Source organism: Narcine bancroftii, chromosome 9, assembly GCF_036971445.1.
Source record: "Narcine bancroftii isolate sNarBan1 chromosome 9, sNarBan1.hap1, whole genome shotgun sequence".
Taxonomy (NCBI): domain Eukaryota; kingdom Metazoa; phylum Chordata; class Chondrichthyes; order Torpediniformes; family Narcinidae; genus Narcine; species Narcine bancroftii.
This window is the reverse complement of record NC_091477.1, coordinates 2,960,507-2,984,383: the sequence shown is the minus strand read 5'-3', so window position 1 is coordinate 2,984,383 and position 23,877 is coordinate 2,960,507. Positions and strand designations below refer to the sequence as shown.

General features: G+C 51.0%; 1 protein-coding gene and 1 long non-coding RNA gene across 4 annotated transcripts in view; both read left to right on the top strand.

Moving 5' to 3' along the window:
* The first annotated feature begins 276 nt into the window (after positions 1–276).
* Positions 277–3,244, top strand: LOC138742797 (uncharacterized). The gene is made up of 2 exons (XR_011344412.1): positions 277–1,276; positions 2,734–3,244. It is a non-coding gene; the product is annotated as an uncharacterized lncRNA (long non-coding RNA).
* A 14,615-nt stretch (positions 3,245–17,859) lies between these two features.
* LOC138743122 (calcium/calmodulin-dependent protein kinase type II subunit alpha) overlaps positions 17,860–23,877 on the top strand; it is a 125,653-nt gene continuing 119,635 nt past the window's right edge. For 2 of the 3 annotated variants that reach the window (XM_069897989.1, XM_069897990.1), the window contains exons 1-2: positions 18,013–18,194; positions 20,981–21,075. In XM_069897989.1, coding sequence (XP_069754090.1) covers positions 18,133–18,194; positions 20,981–21,075 — 157 coding nt within the window. In that variant the 5' untranslated portion in view covers positions 18,013–18,132. Of the gene's footprint in view, positions 17,957–18,012; positions 18,195–20,980; positions 21,076–23,877 lie in introns of those variants that run through there. The other variant, XM_069897991.1, reaches the window with a different exon arrangement.

Genomic DNA, 23,877 nt, shown 5'->3' with positions numbered 1-23,877 from the left:
GACACACACACACACATTGTAAGCTGAATTCAGATCCCCTGCTGACAGGGAACATTTACCCCAGGAAGGACGTGCCCTGATGATTTATGTTCATCTTGCTGCCAGACTCTCTGTTTTTATCAGTGACGTCTTTATTGATGAACTTTGGATTTTGCCTGATTTTTCAGTTGTACGTGGGTTTATTTTGACACTATGACACATGAATCATTGAAGCTCTTGGAAGCCTTGATCCAGTGGATGTTTCCCTTCTCCTTCCCCCTCTCCCCCTCCCACCCCTCTCCCTCCTTTCCCCTCTCTCCCTCACTCCCACTCTCTTTACTTCCTCTCTCACTCACCCTCTTTTTCCTTGCCCTCTCTCCCTCCCACCCCTCTCCTTCCCTTCCTTCTTCCCTCTCTCTATCTCTAACTATTGCCATCTTTCCCCATCTCCTTATCTCTCTTCCCCTCTCCCTCCCTCCCCTTCTTTCCCTCCCTCTCTCTCCCTTTCTCTTTCTCACACACACACACACACACACACACACACACACACACACACACACACATTTTCATTTCTGCCTCAGATCTGTGGACTTGATTTGCACAGTCATGTCATGAGCAGAGGTTCCAGACCCCAGATCCCAAACCAGTACACAGTCAGTTCTGCCCTGCCAGCGATGCCAGTTTCCAAGCAGGCAGTGAAGAAGGGTCAAGGATGCGATGAGCTGGGCTGAATATCGATCACTGTCATTCTGTCATATAACCATATAACCACTTACAGCACAGAACAGGCCAGTCTGGCCCTACTAGTCCATGCTGTAACAAATCCCTACCCTCCTAGTCCCACTGACCAGCACCCGGTCCATACCCCTCCAGTCCTCTCCTCTCCATGTAACTATCCAGTCTTTCCTTAAATGTAACCAATGATCCCGCCTCAACCACGTCTGTCGGAAGCTCATTCCACATCCCACCACCCTTTGCGTAAAGAAATTTCCCCTCATGTTCCCTTTATCATTTTCCCCCTTCAATCTTAAACCATGCCCTCTAGTTTGAATCTCCTTCACTCTTTTAATTGAAAAAGCCTATCCACATTTACTCTGTCTGTCCCTTTTAAAATCTTAAACACCTCTATCAAGTCCCCCCTCAATCTTCTACGCTCCAGAGAAAAAAGCCCTAGTCTGCACAACCTTTCCCTGTAACTCAAACCACGTTTGTGGGATCTTGCTGTGTTGGGATCTGCCACCACTTTTCAACAAGAGCTTCAGGCTTTCTTCAGGACATACTGAATGAAACATAAAGGGCAAGTCTGCTTTTATTTTTATTCCTTAGGAGAACATAGAACATGACAGCACATTGCAGGCCCATTGGCCCAACTCCACAACAATCTAACCCTTCCCATTTCACACCCAGAGCTCTCCATTTTTCTTACATCCATATGTCTAAGAGTCTGTTAAAGGTCCCTGTTATACCAGCCTCCACCACCACCCCCGGCAATTCATTCCAGACCCCCACCACTCTGGATAAAAAAACGTACCCCAACGTCCACCCTAAACTTTCCTCCCCTCAGCTTAATGAGATGTCATCTGGTTTTTGGGTAAAAGGTGCTGGCTGTCCACCCTATCTAAGCCCCTCATCATCATTATACACCAGGCTTGGTCAAACTGGCTTTAAAAAAAACCTAGAGCATTTCAGCACAGAACAGGCCCTTCAGCCCATGATGTTATGCTAACCTATGTAAACCTACTCCACAATATTCTAACCCTTCCCTCCCTCACTGCCCACTGCGTTCTATTTTTCTTCCATCCATGTGCCTGTCTGAGAGGCTTTTAAATGTCCCGATTGCACCAGCCTCCACACCCAATAATGGGAGATTTGAACCTAGTATCTCTGTGGGCTGGTGCCAGAACAAACCGCTGCCTAAATTTGGTCTATGATGGGCCATCTACACCATTAACCTGCACTATCTGGGGCAATACTCACTGAAGTTTATTTACATTTTATTTACAGCACAGGGGAGAGGTCAATTCCGCCATTTGAACCCGTGCCACTCAATTAAACTGAAATTAACCTACATTTTAGATTGTGGGAGGAAACTGGAGTTCCTGGGGAAAACCCACACAGACATGGGGAAGAAGTACAAACTCCTTCCAGACAGTACCAGATTCGAACCCAGGTCACTGGCACTGTAACAGCGTTGCGCCTACCGCTAGATTATCCATTTAGAAGGACGGGCTGGGGGGAGATTCGCATTGAAAAATATAAAATTCTGCAAGTAATGAATAAGGTAACAGCAATCAGGTTGTTTCAACTGGAAGGTGAGACGAGAAGTTGCGCAAAGATTCAACATTTGGGGCAGAAGGTTTAACCCAGAGATGAGGAGGAAATGCTTCTCACAGAGGGTGGTGTATCTGGAATTCTCTGCCCAAAGAAGCAGTGGAGGCTGCCTCATTAAATGTAATTAAGACACAGTCAGATAGATCAGCCGCAGACTGAAATCATAAATTATCTTCTTTAATGCTGTCGGTAGAAGGAAGAAACCAACTAACTTGACTGTTTCACAGGGAAGGAGGCTCCTGAACATTGTCCTAAGGGGGCTAGAGCTAATAAAAGTTTGACAATGGCTGAGGAACATGTTGGACAATGTGGGAATTAAGGGTTGCAGGGAACAGGTGACCAGCCATGGACAGAACAAGCCTGATTAGCCAGATGGTTGACTTCTGGTCTTGACCCTTGTGCTCTTGTAACTATAATCCTCAGGACAGTGACCAGGTGGTGGACCAGCCAGGGGAGCTGCGGCTGAAGGACGCACACAGCAGCGGGCTATTGGCGACTTGCGGGTGGGGAACCCCCACACACCGCTGGCTGCAGGCAACTTGAAGGACTCACACCAGGCTACAGGCTGCTGGAGATCGGCTCATGGGAACCAGGTATTGGAGCTGGGATTCGAGAGGGAGCTGAATGCAAGAAAGGCTCCCGAAGGTGCTGAAGGTTTCCTGATCGTGTTGGAGGTTTGGATCTGGAGCTCGGGTGGCCGATAGATTGAACAGGGGTCTGTGCGGCTGCAGAGGCTGTGGGAGGGTGGAGGTAAATCCACGAACACTCAGTGTTTCTGAAGGGACTCGTTTGCTTCTCTTTCTCTCGCACTGTAAGGGGCGCCGGGCATCACTAAAGGTAACTCTTTGTCTGTTTTACGGCCGGTAGAAGGCAATGTTGTTTAATATTACATGTTCCATACTATTACATGACAATAAAGGAATCTTGAATCTTATATTAAGGGATCCTCATTCATTCTCATCTCATTAGAAAAATATCTCACTACTATTTTTAAAAATGTAGACAATGGACAACTGTTTAAGGTGAGTGGAGGAAAATTTAGGGGAGATGTCAGAGGTAGGGATTTCTTTTAAAGAGAGTGGTGGGTGTCTGGACCACATTGCTGGGGATGGTAGTGGAAGCTGGTACAATAGGGACTTTGAAAAGAGTCTTAGACAGGCTCATGGATGGAAGGAAAATACAGAGTTTGGGTCTGAGGTGGGAAGGGTTAGATTTTTGGGCAGAAAGTTTACACAGGTCAGCCGAAGGGCCTGTACTGTGCTGGAATGTTCTACATCCCATGTTCTCTTCTCATGTCTCCTCTTGGTTTTTGATGCTTCAGAGAAAACAACCCAAGTTTGTTCTGACGCCCTCTAAACTTGGTAACATCCTGGAAAACCTCTTCTGTCCTCTTTCCAAGGCCACCCACATCCTTCTTGTAATAGGGGTGACCAGAATTCCACACAGTATTCCACATACAGCCTAACCAAACACTGAGGGATACAAGATTCTAAGAGGCATAGACAGGATGGACGGCCAGCGCCTGTTTCCCAGGGCAGGATCAGCAAACACCAGAGGGCGTCTGTGTAAGGAGAGTGGAGGAAAGTCTAGGGGAGACGTCAGGGGTAATTTTATTTACACAGCTAACCCTCAAGGTTGAGGATGTTGATCTTCATTCGTTGATCCACAGAGCGAAGATGCCTGTGCGTGTGTTTGTTTAACGTGACTGGATGTTGGACTTCAAGAAGCACACGATACTTCACAAATCAACCAAGTAGTTCCAATGGCATGAAAACCCCGACAATTAGAGCTGATGGGTTTGTTGCCACCTTAGTATCACAGCCATTGATTTCAGAATAACTCCGTCCACCTCTTTCAACATTGAGGACTTGGTTAGATCATATTTTGTCAGGGACCTACCCCTCGACCTTACCACCATGGTGGCCCTACCAGGAGTATCGCTCCAGATGGCATGGCTCTTGGGATCTCAGGACCACTCCAGCTTCTCTACCACAAAAAGGTGACAATCACGAAGAAGTCACAGAGAGTGGTGGGTGCCTGGAATGCATTATCGGGGTTGGTGGTAGAGGTTGGTACAACAGGAACGTTTAACAGACACATGTGTGTATGGAAAACTGAGGGTTACAGATGTGAGGGAAAAAAGGGGATAAGAGGTGTGAGGGAGGGAAAGGGGTGGGAGGTGGAAGAAAGGGGTGGAAGAGAGGGAAGAGGGTAGGAGGTGGGAGGAAGGGAAGGGGGTGTGAGGTGTGGGGAGGGAAGGGGGTTACTGGTGTGGGGTAGGAGGGAGGGAAGTATGAGGGAGAGAAGGGGAGGGAGGTGTGAGGGAAGGAAGGGGTGGGAGGTGGGAGGGAGGGAAGGGATTGGGAGGTGGGAGGGAGGGAAGGTGGTGAGAGGTAGGAGGGTGCAAAGGGGTGGGAGGTGGGCGGGAGGGAAGGGGTGGGAGGTGGGCGGGAGGGAAGTGGTGGGTGGGAGTGAAGGGGGTTACGGGTGGGAGGGAGGGAAGTGGTGGGTGGGAGAGAAGGAGTGGGAGGTGGGTGGGATTGGGGTTGGAGGTGGGAAGGAAGGGGGTGAGAGGTGGGAGGGAGGGAAGGGACGAGAGGTGGGTGGAAGGGGTGGGAGGTGGGAGGGAGGTTGGATGGAAGGGGAGGGAGGTGGGAGGGAAGGGGGTAGGAGGTTGGAGGGAAAGAAGGGGTTACAGTTTGGGGAGGGAAGGGGGTTTGGGTGTGGGGAGGGAAAGGGGTAAGAGTTGGGAGCGAGGGTATGAGATTGTTGTGAAGCCGGCTTACACTGGTTGGCACAACATTGTGGGCTGAAGGGCTGTACTGTGTTGGAATTATCTATGTAAATGAGCTGCTACTGTTCCTATTCCTGATAGTGTTATATAACCCTTCATTGTGCAGCATTAAAAATGCCTGACCTTGCTGCTGCAGTGTTTGCATTTAAATAAGTCTGTTCTAACAATTTGTTGTATATTGCTTCAAACTCCTCCTCCTCTCTGATCCAAAATGTCCCCAACAGAATCTCCGCTCAAAGGGCAGAGGGAGGTGGTTGGGCGGACACATGGGCACCAGGTGCTGAGTGAGGGCAGTTGCAGTGTTGGCCTTAACCATGGCAGAGATGGGAGGTCGTGCCACCACATGACACGAGGCCACAGAGTGGTACAGCACTAAACCAGGCCTCTTGGCCCACCTGACCATCAAGTACCACTTCTCTTCTAATCCCATTTACCAGCACTCAATCTGTAAATTTTCCTTATCCCCCGCGGATGCTGCTCGACTTGCTGACTTCCTCCAGCGGAACGTGTTTGGCTTTGGATTCCAACCTCTGCACTTTCCTGTATGTCGCCTATTACCTGCTGCACCATATGCTTTCACAAAGGTTTTTATGTATTGTCATGTACTGAGATGCAGAGAATCATTGTATTGCATGCTATCCAGGCAAGCCAACCTGTCCCAAAGTACAACTAGTGGAGCAAAAATAAAATGGAACAAAAGTGTAGAGTGTAGTGTGATGTAGAAGAGCTCAGTTAAAACAGGTCAAGGGCTTCCAGGTGAAGGGGTTCTTGAGATCAGGAGATCACCTTTTTGCAATGAGAGGCTCCTTTGAGAGTCTGATAACAGCAGGGATGAAACAGACCTTGAATCCAATGGTGGATATATATTTTCTCCCCGGCAGAAGGAGAGAAAGGAGAGTGTGACTGGTGGGCTGGATGTGGCTGTTTCCTGAGACAGTGGGAGATGAAGATGAGGTTGATGAATTCACAGAGCCACCCCCTCCCTGATCCATTCACACCCTTCCTCTCCTGTCCACCAATCTACGACCAAATAATACCTTTTGCCTGTTGGTCTGTACTCCTCCCTCTCCCATTCTTCCCAGCCTTTTAATTCAGGCACCTGTCTGCTTTTACTCATACCGTGATAAAGGGTTCAGGCCCAAAATGTCATTTAGAACCATAGAATATTACAGCACAGAAACAGGCCCCTTTGGCCCTTCTAGTCTGTGCTGAACTATTATTTGAATAGTCCCACTGACCTGCACTCAGTTAATATCCTTCCATACCCCTCCCATCCATGTACCTGTCCAAATTCTTTTTAAATGTTAAAATTGAGCCCACATTCACCACATCAGCTGGCAGCTTGTTCCACATCCCCACCACTCTGTGTAAAGAAGTTCCCCCTCATGTTCCCCCTAAACTTTTCCCCTTTCTCCCTTAACCTATGTCCTCTGGATTGTATCAGTGGAAAAAGCCTATCTACATTTATTCTGTCTATCCCCTTCATAATTTTAAATACCTTGATCAAATCTCCTCATTCTTCTACGCTCCAGGGAATAATATCCCAACCTGTTTAACGTCTCCCTGTTACTCAGTTCCTGAAGCCCGGGTAACGTACTCATAAATCTTCTCTGCCCTCTCTTAGTCTTGTGTATCTTTACCCACTATGGATATTGCAAGACTTGCTGTGTTTTTACAACCATCACAGCATCTGCCAACTTTCATGTTTCACTCGCAGGCAGGGAGGGTGACTTTCCTGATTTCCTGACAGTAGAAATTCCCATCAAATTGTCTTCTGAGCTCTTCATCCAATTGTTAATTGGCCTTCTCATCACTTTGATCCTCCAATTAGAACTGCCAGGAACATCTTCATCAAACCATGCCTTAGGAGGTGTGGGTGAAGCATGAGGGGTCCACAATGAGTGTGGTTTAGCAGAATGAGCCCATTGAATCACAAGTCTCTGGAAGTGACAGGCGAATGGGGAGTTGCCACTTCCCAGCCCTTCTTCAAGGTATGAATTAAAAGCAGACAGGTGCCTGAATTAAAAGGTTGGGGAGAAAGAGCAGGAGGAGACAAAATGGACAGGAAAGGTGAGTATTGATCGGGCAAGGGGGGTGGCTCTGAATGCATCGACTCCATTTTCACTTCCCACTGCCTTGGGCCAACAGGCAACATCCAGGAGTCGAGAAGGAAGGGTTACACTCTCAAAATAATGGGCAGCCACCTTGTATTGCTACAAGTTCACAGCTAATCTAAACTCCAGGTGAGAGGCAATGGGGACCTTTACGGTGAAATCTCCTGCCAAGATGTTCTAGATTAAGTTTGCAGTCATCTCCAGCAGGACATAAATGAATGCTAAAGATATTTGAGAAGAGATTGTTGGGGGAAGGCCTTTATCTGAGTGAAGCATCACCAACCTTATTGCAGGACGACAGGGAGAAGAATGCACTACATGACCCTTTCGGGTCTTCACCCAGAAAGTGTTGAATCTTTGCCACAGCTATTGGGCTCTTGAACCTTCCCAAACCACCCTAACACTCACCATTAACCATTCCGTCACCGCTCAAACATCTGCCTGTACCATTGCACCACAATATTTTTTGCACTAACAACTCCTGTGAATATTTATCTTTTATTATCTATTTTCTGTCTTGATATATTTTGGTAATTTAATGTTACCATTATAGTTGATATATCTTAAAGGTAAAAGGTAAAGGTTCCCTTATTGTCATGTAATACTACATTTAGAATGTAATGTACATGAAATTCTTTAACTTTTGTCTACCATAAGGCAGACAGAGAGTCACCACTTGGTCCAGTGCCCCTCACAGAAACCTACAGCGCCCCTCACAGAAACCTACAGCACCTGGTGTTCCTGGGCAGTCTCCCCTCCAATATTGACCAGGCCCAAGCTTGCTTAGCTTCCAAGATCAGATAATCACAGGTATATTCAGGCTATTAGGTATATGTAGCTGCAGCTAGTAGGAATTTCAGGGCATCTGTTCGTTGTACTAATGTGTATGTCAATAAACTCTCATTATTCATGGCTCAAGGGGGCTTGTGGAGGATTGGTGAGTATATACAAGAAAAAGATTGATGGATTCTTAGTAAAGAAAGGAGTTGAGGCAAATAGGGTTAGTGCAGGAAGACTAGTCATGCTCTCATTAAATTGACAGAGAAAATGCAAAGTTCTGATTCGCTGTAAGACCATAGGAGCAGAAATAGGTTATTCAGTCCATCGAGTCCGCCCTGCCATTTAATCATGAGCTGATCCATTTTCCCACCCGGCCTTCTCCCCATAACCTTTGATGCCCTGGCTAATCAAAAAACTATCAATCTCTACCTTAAATACACCCAATGACCCGGCCTCCTCAAACTGCCTATGGCAACAAATAAAACAGAGGTTGATAATTGGACCTGATGGAATTGATAATTCTAATGACTGTTTGCCCTTCTAAGCTTTGAGATGGAAATCTGAAGGAGTATTACAGCACTACCCACCATTTAACATTCTCAAGTTCAATGTTATCTGTACTTATACAGCAGAGCTCTGGATGACCGTGCACATACACACAGCACATAATAATCATATATATATATATATATTTATACCACACACATAAATATATTATATAACATAAACATACAAAAGCAAATAAAATAATTGTCAATATTTCAGAATAATTATTAATTTCATTTGTAAGAGACGCAAGGTTACAGGAAGCTGTTCATCTATCTCCCAGCCTGCAGGAAGAAGCTGTTCCCCAGCCTGGCTGTCCTGATTTTGATGCTCCTGTACCCTCTTCCTGGCAGTAGTGGGTCAAAGATTCTGTGGGCTGGACAGTAGGGAACCTCAATAATTCTTGAGTCCTATTTAAGCCACACTCCTGGTGAACATCTGGGAGACCCCAGTGATCTTCGCGGCTGTTTTGACTGTATCTCCTCCTAATCAGTCCACAGCTACTCTAAGCTCTAGGTTTAGGGCAGTGGGGACTTTACAGGGAGATTTCCTGGCCAAGATGTTCTAGAAGTTGCTGTTTACAGTCATCTGCTGTAGAATGCAAATAAGTGAGAATGATGTTTGAAGTTGAGTTCCAGATTTACTGTCAGAGAACATGCGTGGCATCACGTACAACCCTGAGATTCCTTTTCCTGTGGGCCAGACAGAATTTCTACTTATCAATAATGCAAAACGCTATAACTCAAGAAAAGACACGTATACAAAAATGGAAAAACTAAAGAGATGCAAACAAACTCACTGCAGTTCAGAAAAAAGAAATATTCAGTAATACATAAAGTTCCCAACAAGAGACCTTCAATGAGTCCCTGATGGAGTTTGTTGTTGAGGAGTCTGATGGTGGAGGGGGAGCAGCTGTTCCTGAACCTGATGGTGTGAGTCTTGTGGCACCAATACCTCATTCCTGATGGCAGCAGTGAGGACAGAGCATGTGCTGGGTGGTGCGGATCCTTGATGATCGCTGCTGCTCTCTGATGGCAGCGTTTCCTGTAGATGTTCTCGATGGTGGAGAGGGTTTTGCCTGTGATGTCCTGAGCTGTGTCCACTACCTTCCACTCAGAAATATTTGTGCCCCCAAACCAGGCCACAATACAGCCGGTCAGCACACTTTCCTCTACATATCTGTAGAAATTTGCCAAGGCTTTCGATGTCAAACCGAACCTCCGCCAACTCCTGTGGAAGTGGAGAGCCTTACCTGGGTGAAGCATCATCGGTCTTCCTACAGAATGAGGAGATTGACTGGGGAGAACGATATTACATGACCCTTTCAGTAACTACTAGACCTCCAAACCTAAGAAAGGGTGTGTACAGAGGAGACTGTGGATGGTGGAGGTTCTCTGCGGGTCGAGCACATCTATGGAGGGAAGGAAAGTGTTGACGTTTCAGATTGAGACCCTGCATCAGAGTAAAGCGAAGAGAGCCGGTGTAAAGAAGTAAGGGACAGTGTCGGGCAGGGACTGGGTGAGGAGGGGTTCCATTGTAAATGAAATCTCTGAGGCATTGTGCTTCAGGTTTACGCCTCCATCTGCTCTTCACGCACACACTGCTTCTCCTCTCCACTGCCCCCACTCTACCCATCTGTCCATTCTCCCTCCCTCCCTTCCATATCCGATTCCCTCCACCCTCAGCCCTCCACCCATCCTGTCCCAGTCTCTGTCACTATCTCTAGCCCCAGCTGACTCCATCTGCCCATCAACTCTTCCTCCTCGCCTGAAACTACCTACTGCCTTCTCACCTCACTCTCCCCTCTCGACCCGAGATGTTGACAATCCCTCTGCCTCCACAGATACTGCCTCACTGGTTGAGACCCTCCAGCAGTTTGCCTTTTACTGAGAAAGTCTTCTTGTTTTGGAAGGGTCACCACAAAGGTTCACTGGACTGGTTTCCCAGTATTACTCTGCAAAGACCTTGGTGTGCATGCTACAGATGACCTCTGCCGGACCCATAACACCTCCTCATTAGTTAGAAAGGCATATCTACCTTTCTAAAAAGGTTGAGGAGGGGAAGGCTACTGGTCCCATCCTGACAACCTTTTACAGGAGCACCATTGAGGGTGTCCTGTCTGGCTGCATCAGTGTGCAGGATGGGAGTTGCTAAGTCAATACAGAGGATCATCAAGATGGTCAAGAAGAAGATTGCTGGGGTCTCCATTTCCTTCTACTGATGACATTTATTGGGAGTGTTTCTTTCCCATGTCTTTGTGGGTTCCATTTTCCTCCCACCCTCCAAAACATACAGGATTGAAGGTTAATTTGGGTATATCTGGGCGGTATGGGTTTAAATGGCTGGAATTGGCTTCTATTGCACTGTAAATAAAATTTTAAATATTAAAATTGAAATAGGGCTCAAAGAATTATCCAGGATCCTTTCCATTCAGTGCAAGGCTCTTTGACCCACTACCATCAGGAAGGAGGTACAGGAGCATCAAAATCAGGACGGCCAGACTGGGGAATGGCTTCTTCCCACAGGGTGGGAGATAGATGAACAGTTTCCTGTAACCAAGTAAATCATCCCAAATATTAATATATATTTACTTTAAACATGTGTGTGCGTGTGCACTTGTGAGTGTGTGTGTGTGTGTGTGTGTGTGTGTGCACCGTGATCTAGAGAAACACTGTTTTGTTAGGTTGTACATATATAGTCAGATGACCATGAACTTGAAGTTGACCACCCAATAGGGTTGAGAAGAGTGAAAATACATTGATGACCCAGCGAGGCAGATGTGGATTCTTCCAGTGGTGCATTCAGGAAGCATGAGACAAAGCGGTCGCTCACTCAGGACTGATCTGAAGAGAAATGTAATTACACACAGGGTTGAGAACCTTTAAAATTCTCTGCCTCAGAAAATTCAAGGCGATCCAATCTATTTTTGGACAAAGGTTGGTGAATGTCTGTAATGAGAAGCCGAGGATGTGGTGAAAGAAGATAAAATTATAATGTTCATAAGATACTTGGACAGGTAGAGTGGAAAGAGTGAGACAGGCCTAATACAGGCGAGTAGGATTAACACAGATAGGTACAGATCAGATCAGATCAAATCAAATACTTTCTTAGCATGTAATAAAACCAAAATGTATTATTACATGAAATTGCCTTTAGTCTGTGACAAGGCAGATCAGCATTTACCTTGAGCATTGCCCTTACAGTCAGAGAAAGAGAAGCAAAGGAGAGTCTTCCCAGGGTCACCAAGTGTCTATGGATTCACCTCCAGTGTTCCCGCAGCCTCTTCAGCACACAGACTCCAGTCCAGTTCAACCATCAGCAAACCTGGGCTCCAGATCCAAACCTCTGACATGATGAGGAACCTTTCAGCACCCAGGGCCCTTCAGGAGCCCATCTTGCCCTCTGCGCCCTTTCCAATCCCAGTTTTGATACCGGGTTCTCATCAGCCAGTCTCCAGCAGTCTGCAGACTGTTGTGAGTCCTTTGACCTTGTTGCCAACAGCTCACCACTTGCATTTTTCCTTCAGCCACAGAGCTCCTCGCTCGCCTGCCACCGTGGTCACTGCCCTGAGGACTATCTCCTCCTTCTCAACGGGAGGTTTTCTCCCCACTTCATGCGACATGAAGGTTGGAGTTGTTATGGATAGTGTAGAAGGTTGTCATAGGTTCCAGCAGGATATAGGACAGGATGAAGAGTTTGGTGGAAATGTCATTTGGAGTTCAATCAGATAAGTGTGAAGTGATGCACTCTGGAAGGCCAAACTTGATGGCCGGGTACAGGGTTAATGGAAGGATTCATAACAGTTGGAATAAATGAAGAACCTTGGGGTCCAAATCCATAGATCTCTCAAGGTTGCCATGCAGGTTGATAGGGTAGTTAAGAAGGAGTATGGTATGCTGGCCTTCATTAGTCGGGGCATTGAGCAAAACACTGGTTAGACCACATTTGCCATGTGTTTAATTCTGGCCAGCTCATTACAGGAAGGACATGGAAGCTATGGAGAAGGAGCAGAGGAGATTTACCAGGTTACCAGGCTCAAATCTGGATGAAGGGGTCTTTATCTTTGCTATATAAAGTACACAGTCTGACCTGCTAAGTTTCTCCAGCATTGTGTTTTTACTTCAAATCATGGTGTCAGCAGACTTTCTTGCTTTACATTTACCAAGTTGTTGCCTAGAATGGAGAGTATGTCTTAATGTCTTATGAGGCAAGGTTAACAGGGCTGAGGCCTTTCTCTTTGGAGTGAAGAAGGATGAGAGGTGACTTAGTAGAGGTCTATGAGATTATGAGAGACATAGATAGGGTGGACATTCCTTATAGAAAACACCAGAGGACGACTGTACAAAGTGAAGGGGGGGGAAGTTTAGGGAAGATGATAGGGGTAAGTTTTTTTACACCGATAGTGGTGGGGGCTGAAACATTTCTGTGACAGGCACATAAATTCAAGAAAAATAGACGGTTATGGGTGTGAGATGGGGAAGGTTTAGTTTGTGAGTAGGTTTATATAGAAGTGGGAAGGTTAGCGTAGTGGGGGCAGTACAGTCGACATAGTGGTTTGCGCAATGCTGTTACAGCGCCAACGATCGGGACAGGGGTTCGAATCTCGTGCTGTCTGTAAGGAGTTTGTATGTTCTCCCCATGTCTGCATGGGTTTTCCCCATGGCTCTGCTTTCCTCCCTCCATACAAGATGTAGAGGGGTGGGGGGGGGTGGGTGGAGTTGGAGGTTAATTGGGTGTAATTGGGCTGTATGGGCGGCGTGGGCCAAAATGGCCTGTTATCTGTTATCTGTATATCTAAATTTGAAATTTAAAAGGTTAACACAAACTTGTGGGCTGAAAGGCCTGTACTGTGCTGCAATGTTCTAAGTCCTGCTATGCTCTTGCACCTCAGCCACATTCAGCATTGTTGGCCTGTACACCCCCACTGTGTCTTCTCTTCAGAAGAGAAAACTGAGATGAGAATTCTGTGGAGAAGATGAAAGGGGGCAGAGACCATGGCGACGTAAAAAATTTAATCTTCTTCAACACTGTTACTTGCAGAGATTTGAGAAATGTCAACCCAATTAAACAGGAATCAATTTCCCTTGTAAAAGAACATGGATTAAAGAACACTTAATTGTTCATTTTTAATATTCAACAACTTGAGATTGAAAACTATGGATTTAACCTTCTCAGGAGTGGGTGTTTATGTAGACTGGCTTGGCAGCCGACTCCCTAAGCATACTGTGAGCACCTCCTGTCCTCCAATCTGACTCCCCCAGCACTCATGAGGAGGGGAGACTGAGGGAAGGGAAATCAGAATGTGGGGGAGGAAACTGGGAGGGAAGATGAGGGGGATGTTGAAGGGGAGCTGTCAGAGTGGAGAGAGAATGGGCACTGGGCAAGGAGATGGCTGGAGTAACTGAGGAGAGGATTTTAAATTTTAGATTTAGATATGCAGCTCGATAACAGGCTATTCTGGCCCACGAGTCCATGCCACCCAATCTCCATCCAATTAACCTACACCCCCGGTGTGTTTTAAATGGTGAGAGGAAACCAGAGCCCCCGGGGAAACCCCACACAGACATGGGGAGAACGTACAAACTCCTTATGGACAGCACGGGATTTGAATCTGGATCTTGTGTTAACTGTTACGGAGATTTGGAAATTCAAAGGATCTAAAACATAAAATTTGGAAATTGGAATTTAACAAAATAAATGAATTGAAGATCACAGTGAGAGGCTTGAAGAAGAAATGAAATAACTAGCCCTGCAGATGTTGGCAGGGAATCCTCGTTAAGCCCTTCTTCACCAAGCAGAGATAAACGGCATTATAATGAGCCCGCAGAACAGACTCAGAATCAGGATTTATCGTCATGAACAAGTCATGAGATTGGGTGTTTAACAGCAGCTTTATAGTGTAAACATTCCTATTATAACCATCTTACAACATTACTGTAAAAAAAAAATTAATAATAGAGCACGAAAAGTCAGGCCGTGTCTGTGGTTCATTGATTATTCAGGAATCTGATGGCAGAGGGGAAGAAGCCGTTGTTGTGCCGCTGAGTGCTCGTCTTCAGACTCCTGTACCTTTTACCCCAATGGTTGCAGAGTGAAGAGGGCTACGTCTGGGTGGTGAGGTGGGGGGGATCCTTGAGGATAGAGGCTGCTTTTTTAAGACACCGCCTCATGTAGATATCCTCAATGGAGTGAAGTCTGGTGCCTGTGATATCGTAGACCGAGTTAACAACCCTCTAGAGTTTATTCTTGTCCTGAGAGTTGGCGCCTCCATACCAGGCAGTGATGTAACCAGCCAGAATGCTCTCCACTGTACACCTGTACAAGTTTTCGAGAGTCTTCGGTGACATACCAAATCTCCTCAGACACTTCACAAGGTATAGCCACTGGTGAGTCTTCTTTGTGATTGTATCAATGTGGAGGCTCCAGGACAGATCCTCGGAGATGTTGACACCCAGGAATTTGAAGTTCTTGACCCTCTACACTACTGAGGCCTCAATGAGGATTCCTTTCTTAGAAGGAGTTCAGTTCTAAAATCCTACTGAATCGAGGCAAGTCCTCAAGCTACTTAAGTACAATGCTCTGAGTTTGTGATAGTATGGAAACAGGTCATTTGGCCTATCTTGACTATGCTGACCAAGCTAGTCCCATATGCCTGCATTTAGCCAATATCCTTTAAACCTTTCCTATTCATATGGCTGTCTAAATATCTTTCAATGGACTTGCCCCTCACCTCTACCACTTCCTCTGGCAGCCCGTTCCACAGGCCCACTCCCCTCCTGGTGAAGAAGGTCCCCCTCAGCAGCCATTTAAATCTTTTCCCTCTCACCTTAAGTCTGCGTCCTCGACTTTTACACTCCCCTAGCCTGGAGAAAAGACTGTCACCATTCGCCTTAAGCCACCATGATTTTATAAACCTCCACTGTGATCTCCCCTCCTGGAAAGATGAAGGCTAGAGGTGATTTTTAAGTCAAGTCAAGTCACTTTTATTTGTTGTTCATCCCATGCTCGCATGGTAAAGACAAGATAGTGTTTCTCCAGGACCACAAAGCATATTTACATAAATATTAATTGGAATAGAAGTTCAACACATTGAGATATTGAAATGTTAAGATGTATACAGTGAAGGTCCACGGTACACTATCTACATATGTTCTGGGAATTCAGGTGCCTGATGGCTTGGGGGGGCGGGAAAGCTGTTGTCCAATCGTAGATGGGGTGGCCAGTCAGCACTTTTTTCCCAGGACAACAATGGCCAATACCAGAGGACATGTGTTTAAGGTGAGCAGAGGGAAGTTGACGGGAGAGGTCAGAGGTTTTATTTACTCACAGAGTGGTAGGGGCCTGGAACACTCTGCCAGGTGATGGTTGATACACCATCAATAATACCAAAAGGCTGGAGTTCTTGGATGACAGGCTTTTAATATCATAAGACTTGGACCATGCTCCTGGTCTGGCCTGAACCCAGGACTCGTACTGCCATTATTAGGGGATTACAGGAGGTGGGCCAGCCATACATACGAACCATACATATACACAGTGCAAATAACCAAGTAACAGTGTGCAGTGGTGAAGGCTTAGACAGGCACATGGGTGTTAGAAAAGTACGGGTTATGGGTGTGAGGGAGGGAAGGGTCAGATTATTGTGGAGTAGGTTTACATAGGTAAGCACAACATTGTGGGCTGAAGGGCCTGGACCGTGCTGGAATGCACTGTTCTAGCTTGATATAGCTGAACATTCCAACAATTTGTTGGGTCAGTCATCTTGGTAATGCAGAGTCTATCACAGAACAGGAAGTGGGAGAGAGGGGGCGGAATTCTCTGGTCTCTGAAACAGAACAGGAATGGGGGAGAGGGGATGGGGAGTTCAGCGTTTCTTGCTCAGCCAAGAGCAACAATCAAAACCAGTTTCTTCTGCCAAATAGGTTCCACCGTCTGATTGAAATGTTATCCCTCAGATCACTTTTAAATCCTTCCCCTCACACCTTAAACCTCTGCCATCTTGTTCCAGAATCCTCCAGTCTGTGAGCATTCACTTTATCAACGTCCCTCTGGATCTTATAGACCTCCACAAGGTCACCACTAGCTGAGGGGCTGAATGTGGGCTCAATTTTAACATTTAAGAAGAATTCGAACAGATGCATAGATGACGGCGATGTACTGGGTGCGTCAGTGGGACTAGGCAAAAAAAAGGTTCAGCACAGACTAGAAGGACCGAATAGGTCTATGTCTGTGCAGCTGAGTTCTACGGTTCTCTGGTTCTAAGATCACCCCTCCTAAGCTCCAGATCAAAAAGACCCAGCCTATCCAACCCTGTAACTCAAGCCCTCCAGTCCCAGCTCCATCCCGGTGAATCTCCTCTGCACCCTGTCCAATCATACAATGTCCTTTCTATAGCTGGGACTAGAAATGTACACAGGACTTCAAGTGTGGCCTCACCAAACCTAGTACAGGTGTTTCATGGATTTCCCAACTTTTGCACTTGGCCGATGGATCAAAGATCTTCTTCATCACCTTGTCACTTCCAAGGAACTGAGCCCATGTCCTCTCGGTCTCTATTCTACCACACTCTCCGGGGCTCCACCATTTAATGTAAGTAAGCTAATGTGCACTTTTTCTTACCTTGATTTTCTCAGAAAACTAAGGTAGTTCAACCTGTTCCCCCCCCCCCCCCACATCAAGGAGAAGCTGCAGAAGGTGGTGACTGCAGCTCAGAACATCCCGCAAACCTCCACGGACTCCGTCGACGTCAACCATAGCCTGGGAAAGGCAGCCGACCCATGAAGGGCCCGTCACCCCTCTCCCCCACCCCCCCCCCCCTTCGCCACACTCTCTTCTCCTTCCTCCAGTCGAGGAGAAGGCTGAAGATTGAGAATGCTCAAGGGTACCTTCTACCCCGCAGCCATCAGGCTCCTGAATGAACCCCACGACAGAGCTCTCCGGCTGCCCTCGGCTGGTGTTAAGTTAATCTTCCTTTTCATTGTGAACGCACCCCCTGACCTAAGCCTAATTCTGCTCATGAGGCAGCAGTGCTCCCTTGTTGGTCTGCTCACAGGGGAAGCCCTTCTCCGGCCTGCTCGGTCATAGTGTGACAAATCCTGGGGACCAGTACTCAGGCCATTGACTGATGTATTTTTCCTCTCAACCCTTTCCCCAATAATCTGGGCTGGGCTGGGCTGGGTGGGTGCCTTGCTATCCCGGGGCCGTGGGGGGATCCTCAGGGCCATGTAGAGTCCAGAACTCTCCCGTGGGGTGGGGTGGGGTGGGGGGGGGGGGATGCTGCCTGTGGGCCCACCCCCCGAGAGGGAGCACGTCTCGCCCCTCCAATTGCCTGGGCTCCCGTCCCAGTGACAGCCCGGCGAGGCTGAGCGCGGAGTGTGGAGCGAACCCCTGGCTGTGGTTGTCCTGGAAACAGGTCGGTGAAGGAGGGAGGGAGGGAGGGAGGGGGAAGAGAGTGATGCTGGAGGGGAGGGGCAGGGGGGCGAGAAACACCGAGCGACTCGCAGCCGGCTGCGTGCGGCTCGAAGTCGCTGTCAATCAGCGGCAGGGAACCCGCACGGACACGGAGAGCCGAGCCGAGCCGAGCCGACAATGGCCACCATAACGTCCACCCGCTTCAGCGAGGAATACCAGATGTACGAGGAATTGGGAAAGTAAGGGCTTTCAAACTGGACGGGCAGACACATGGCCCTCTCACCCTCACAATCTGGGGGCTGCGAGTCTGTGTATCACTGGGAGGGGGGGGGGGGGGTTGTGTCTCTATCCCTGTGTGGGTGAGTGTCTGTGTCTCTGTGTCGGTCTTTCTCTGTTTGACTGAGTGTATGTGACTGTGTGTAGCTCCGTGTCCGTGTGTGGCTCCGTGTCCGTGTGGCTCCGTGTCCGTGTGGCTCCGTGTCCGTGTGGCTCCGTGTCCGTGTGGCTCCGTGTCTCTGTGTAGCTCCGTGTCTCTGTGTAGCTCCGTGTCTCTGTGTAGCTCCGTGTCCGTGTGGCTCCGTGTCCGTGTGGCTCCGTGTCCGTGTGGCTCCGTGTCTCTGTGTAGCTCCGTGTCTCTGTGTAGCTCCGTGTCCGTGTGGCTCCGTGTCCGTGTGGCTCCGTGTCCGTGTGGCTCCGTGTCCGTGTGGCTCCGTGTCCGTGTGGCTCCGTGTCCGTGTGGCTCCGTGTCCGTGTGGCTCCGTGTCCGTGTGGCTCCGTATCCGTGTGGCTCCGTGTCCGTGTGGCTCCGTGTCCGTGTGGCTCCGTGTCCGTGTGGCTCCGTGTCCGTGTGGCTCCGTGTCCGTGTGGCTCCGTGTCCGTGTGGCTCCGTGTCCGTGTGGCTCCGTGTCCGTGTGGCTCCGTGTCCGTGTGGCTCCGTGTCCGTGTGGCTCCGTGTCCGTGTGGCTCCGTGTCCGTGTGGCTCCGTGTCCGTGTGGCTCCGTGTCCGTGTGGCTCCGCGTCTCTGTGTGGCTCCGTGTCCGTGTGGCTCCGTGTCCGTGTGGCTCCGTGTCCGTGTGGCTCCGTGTCTCCGTGTGGCTCCGTGTCTCCGAGTGGCTCCGTGTCCGTGTGGCTCCGTGTCCGTGTGGCTCCGTGTCCGTGTGGCTCCGTGTCCGTGTGGCTCCGTGTCCGTGTGGCTCCGTGTCCGTGTGGCTCCGTGTCCGTGTGGCTCCGTGTCCGTGTGGCTCCGTGTCCGTGTGGCTCCGTGTCCGTGTGGCTCCGTGTCTCTGTGTAGCTCCGTGTCTCTGTGTAGCTCCGTGTCCGTGTGGCTCCGTGTCCGTGTGGCTCCGTGTCCGTGTGGCTCCGTGTCCGTGTGGCTCCGTGTCCGTGTGGCTCCGTGTCCGTGTGGCTCCGTGTCCGTGTGGCTCCGTGTCCGTGTGGCTCCGTGTCCGTGTGGCTCCGTGTCTCTGTGTGGCTCCGTGTCCGTGTGGCTCCGTGTCCGTGTGTGGCTCCGTGTCCGTGTGGCTCCGTGTCCGTGTGGCTCCGTGTCCGTGTGGCTCCGTGTCCGTGTGGCTCCGTGTCCGTGTGGCTCCGTGTCTCTGTGTGGCTCCGTGTCTCTGTGTGGCTCCGTGTCTCCGTGTGGCTCCGTGTCTCCGTGTGGCTCCGTGTCTCCGTGTGGCTCCGTGTCTCCGTGTGGCTCCGTGTCTCCGTGTGGCTCCGTGTCTCCGTGTGGCTCCGTGTCTCCGTGTGGCTCCGTGTCTCCGTGTGGCTCCGTGTCTCCGTGTGGCTCCGTGTCCGTGTGGCTCCGTGTCCGTGTGGCTCCGTGTCCGTGTGGCTCCGTGTCCGTGTGGCTCCGTGTCCGTGTGGCTCCGTGTCCGTGTGGCTCCGTGTCCGTGTGGCTCCGTGTCCGTGTGGCTCCGTGTCCGTGTGGCTCCGTGTCCGTGTGGCTCCGTGTCCGTGTGGCTCCGTGTCCGTGTGGCTCCGTGTCCGTGTGGCTCCGTGTCCGTGTGGCTCCGTGTCCGTGTGGCTCCGTGTCCGTGTGGCTCCGTGTCCGTGTGGCTCCGTGTCCGTGTGGCTCCGTGTCCGTGTGGCTCCGTGTCCGTGTGGCTCCGTGTCCGTGTGGCTCCGTGTCCGTGTGGCTCCGTGTCCGTGTGGCTCCGTGTCCGTGTGGCTCCGTGTCCGTGTGGCTCCGTGTCCGTGTGGCTCCGTGTCCGTGTGGCTCCGTGTCCGTGTGGCTCCGTGTCCGTGTGGCTCCGTGTCCGTGTGGCTCCGTGTCCGTGTGGCTCCGTGTCCGTGTGGCTCCGTGTCCGTGTGGCTCCGTGTCCGTGTGGCTCCGTGTCCGTGTGGCTCCGTGTCCGTGTGGCTCCGTGTCCGTGTGGCTCCGTGTCCGTGTGGCTCCGTGTCCGTGTGGCTCCGTGTCCGTGTGGCTCCGTGTCCGTGTGGCTCCGTGTCCGTGTGGCTCCGTGTCCGTGTGGCTCCGTGTCCGTGTGGCTCCGTGTCCGTGTGGCTCCGTGTCCGTGTGGCTCCGTGTCCGTGTGGCTCCGCGTCTCTGTGTGGCTCCGCGTCCCTGTGTGGCTCCGCGTCTCTGTGTGGCTCCGCGTCTCCGTGTGGCTCCGCGTCTCCGTGTGGCTCCGTGTCCGTGTGGCTCCGTGTCCGTGTGGCTCCGTGTCCGTGTGGCTCCGTGTCCGTGTGGCTCCGTGTCCGTGTGTGGCTCCGTGTCCGTGTGTGGCTCCGCGTCCGTGTGGCTCCGCGTCCGTGTGGCTCCGCGTCCGTGTGGCTCCGCGTCCGTGTGGCTCCGCGTCCGTGTGTGGCTCCGCGTCCGTGTGTGGCTCCGCGTCCGTGTGTGGCTCCGCGTCCGTGTGTGGCTCCGCGTCCGTGTGTGGCTCCGCGTCCGTGTGTGGCTCCGCGTCCGTGTGTGGCTCCGCGTCCGTGTGTGGCTCCGCGTCCGTGTGTGGCTCCGCGTCCGTGTGTGGCTCCGCATCTGTGTGTTTGGTGTGAAACTGACATGGTGAAATGTTGCTGATTTCAGGGGAGCCTTCTCAATTGTCAAGCGCTGTGTGAAGACCCTCACCGGGCAGGAGTATGCAGCGAAGATCATCAACACCAAGAAACTATCGGCTCGGGGTAAGTCCCACCCCCACCCCCGGCTGGGTGTCAGTGGGATGTCTCAGGAGAGCTTTGCACACACGAGTATGCCCTAGTTGGTGTTTCTGGGGGAAGGTTGGCTGTGTTCCACCACTTGTCCACTGTGCTGAACAAAGGGGCCAGCTTCACTTAGTGCCGGCCCCATCCTGCTGCTTGCTGGGGAACAGGAGGGGCCAGCATAGAGCTAGCCCAAGCTTAGCAGGCCGAGTGGTGTCCTCCTCTGCAAGCACTAGTTTGCCTTGCTCCAGAGCTAGTTCTCTCACCAGTGTGACTTCGACAGATGGATATAGGAAGGGAGGACAGCGAGGGGAGATTAAGTGACCCCAGAGATGAGGTGGTCCCCACCTGACCCCTCCCCTCCAGGCTGTTCTGGTGTCCTGGCCAGTAGCCCTGGGGATGCTCAGTTGCATCGGATTCTGGTGCAGGGAATAGGAGAATCCTGGGCAGGAGTGGTGAGCTGCAATCCCCTCCTCCCCCCACTCCACCCCCTCCTGTCTATCCCCTCCGTTAGATCAGGGAGACAGAATCTCCTGTGGTATTGCTGGCACTGCAGGAGTTAACAGGACCAAGAAGTAACATGATGCTAGAGGAACTCGGAGGATCAGGTAGAGTCCGTGGAGTCGGGCGTAGTCCACATCCCAGGTCTCGACATTGCATCAGGGGTTAATTGGATGCTGTGTGATTAACAAGAGGGGTGAAGAATCTGGGGATTGGGGGTAAAGGTTAGGGCTCAGGTATGGAGGCCAGGGGCTGGGGATTCAGCCTCAATAATCTGGTGTCCCGGGTCAAGGATCTGGGATCAGTGGGTGGCGTTGGGGCTCTGGTAATTGGGGTCAAGGGTTAGGGCTTCAGGGTTGACAGTCCAGGATCTGCAGTCAAGGATCAGGGTTAGGGCGGTCACAAGTACCGAGTTTAAACTCCTGCGTGGGTAAGTCCTTAAGGTGAGGAGAGAGGGTGAGAGGGGTCCATGTGCCAGTGTCAGTATAAGGGGAGGGATCAGTGTGAGTGGAGTCTGTGCTTAGAAGGGGTTAGTGTGCCGGAGGTCATTGCGGGAAAGGGTCTGTGTGTGGGGAGGGGTCTGTGTGTGGGGAGGGGTCTGTGTGTGGGGAGGGGTCTGTGTGTGGGGAGGGGTCTGTGTGTGGGGAGGGGTCTGTGTGTGGGGAGGGGTCTGTGTGTGGGGAGGGGTCTGTGTGTGGGGAGGGGTCTGTGTGTGGGGAGGGGTCTGTGTGTGGGGAGGGGTCTGTGTGTGGGGAGGGGTCTGTGTGTGGGGAGGGGTCTGTGTGTGGGGAGGGGTCTGTGTGTGGGGAGGGGTCTGTGTGTGGGGAGGGGTCTGTGTGTGGGGAGGGGTCTGTGTGTGGGAGGGGTCTGTGTGTGGGAGGGGTCTGTGTGTGGGGAGGGGTCTGTGTGTGGGGAGGGGTCTGTGTGTGGGGAGGGGTCTGTGTGAGGTGGTGTCAGTGCGTAGAAGGGGTCAGTGTGCCGGAGGTCATTGCGGGAAAGGGTCTGTGTGTGGGGAGGGGTCTGTGTGTGGGGAGGGGTCTGTGTGTGGGGAGGGGTCTGTGTGTGGGGAGGGGTCTGTGTGTGGGGAGGGGTCTGTGTGTGGGGAGGGGTCTGTGTGTGGGGAGGGGTCTGTGTGTGGGGAGGGGTCTGTGTGTGGGGAGGGGTCTGTGTGTGGGGAGGGGTCTGTGTGTGGGGAGGGGTCTGTGTGTGGGGAGGGGTCTGTGTGTGGGGAGGGGTCTGTGTGTGGGAGGGGTCTGTGTGTGGGAGGGGTCTGTGTGTGGGGAGGGGTCTGTGTGTGGGGAGGGGTCTGTGTGTGGGGAGGGGTCTGTGTGAGGTGGTGTCAGTGCGTAGAAGGGGTCAGTGTGCCGGAGGTCATTGCGGGAAAGGGTCTGTGTGTGGGGAGGGGTCTGTGTGTGGGGAGGGGTCTGTGTGTGGGGAGGGGTCTGTGTGTGGGGAGGGGTCTGTGTGTGGGGAGGGGTCTGTGTGTGGGGAGGGGTCTGTGTGTGGGGAGGGGTCTGTGTGTGGGGAGGGGTCTGTGTGTGGGGAGGGGTCTGTGTGTGGGGAGGGGTCTGTGTGTGGGGAGGGGTCTGTGTGTGGGGAGGGGTCTGTGTGTGGGGAGGGGTCTGTGTGTGGGAGGGGTCTGTGTGTGGGAGGGGTCTGTGTGTGGGGAGGGGTCTGTGTGTGGGGAGGGGTCTGTGTGTGGGGAGGGGTCTGTGTGAGGTGGTGTCAGTGCGTAGAAGGGGTCAGTGTGCCGGAGGTCATTGCGGGAAAGGGTCTGTGTGTGGGGAGGGGTCTGTGTGTGGGGAGGGGTCTGTGTGTGGGGAGGGGTCTGTGTGTGGGGAGGGGTCTGTGTGTGGGGAGGGGTCTGTGTGTGGGGAGGGGTCTGTGTGTGGGGAGGGGTCTGTGTGTGGGATGGGGTCTGTGTGTGGGGAGGGGTCTGTGTGTGGGGAGAGGTCTGTGTGTGGGGAGGGGTCTGTGTGAGCTGGTGTCAGTGCGTAGAAGGGGTCATTATGCCGGAGGTCATTGCGGGAGGGGTCTGTGTGCCTCTTTATCTCCCCTATCACGTCCTGAGGATCTTGCACATTTCAACAAAGCCACTTTTATTTTTCTAAACCCCAAAGACTATCTATCCAATTCCTTTAGCCACTCTTGACAGGAAATCCTCCCACCTCAGGAATTAGCCGGTGAATCTCTTTTGGACTGCTTCCAATTCTTTCCTCAATGAAGTACAGATTGTTCCCTGTACTGGAAGGGAAGTGCGATATCACCAGTACCCTGGTCAAC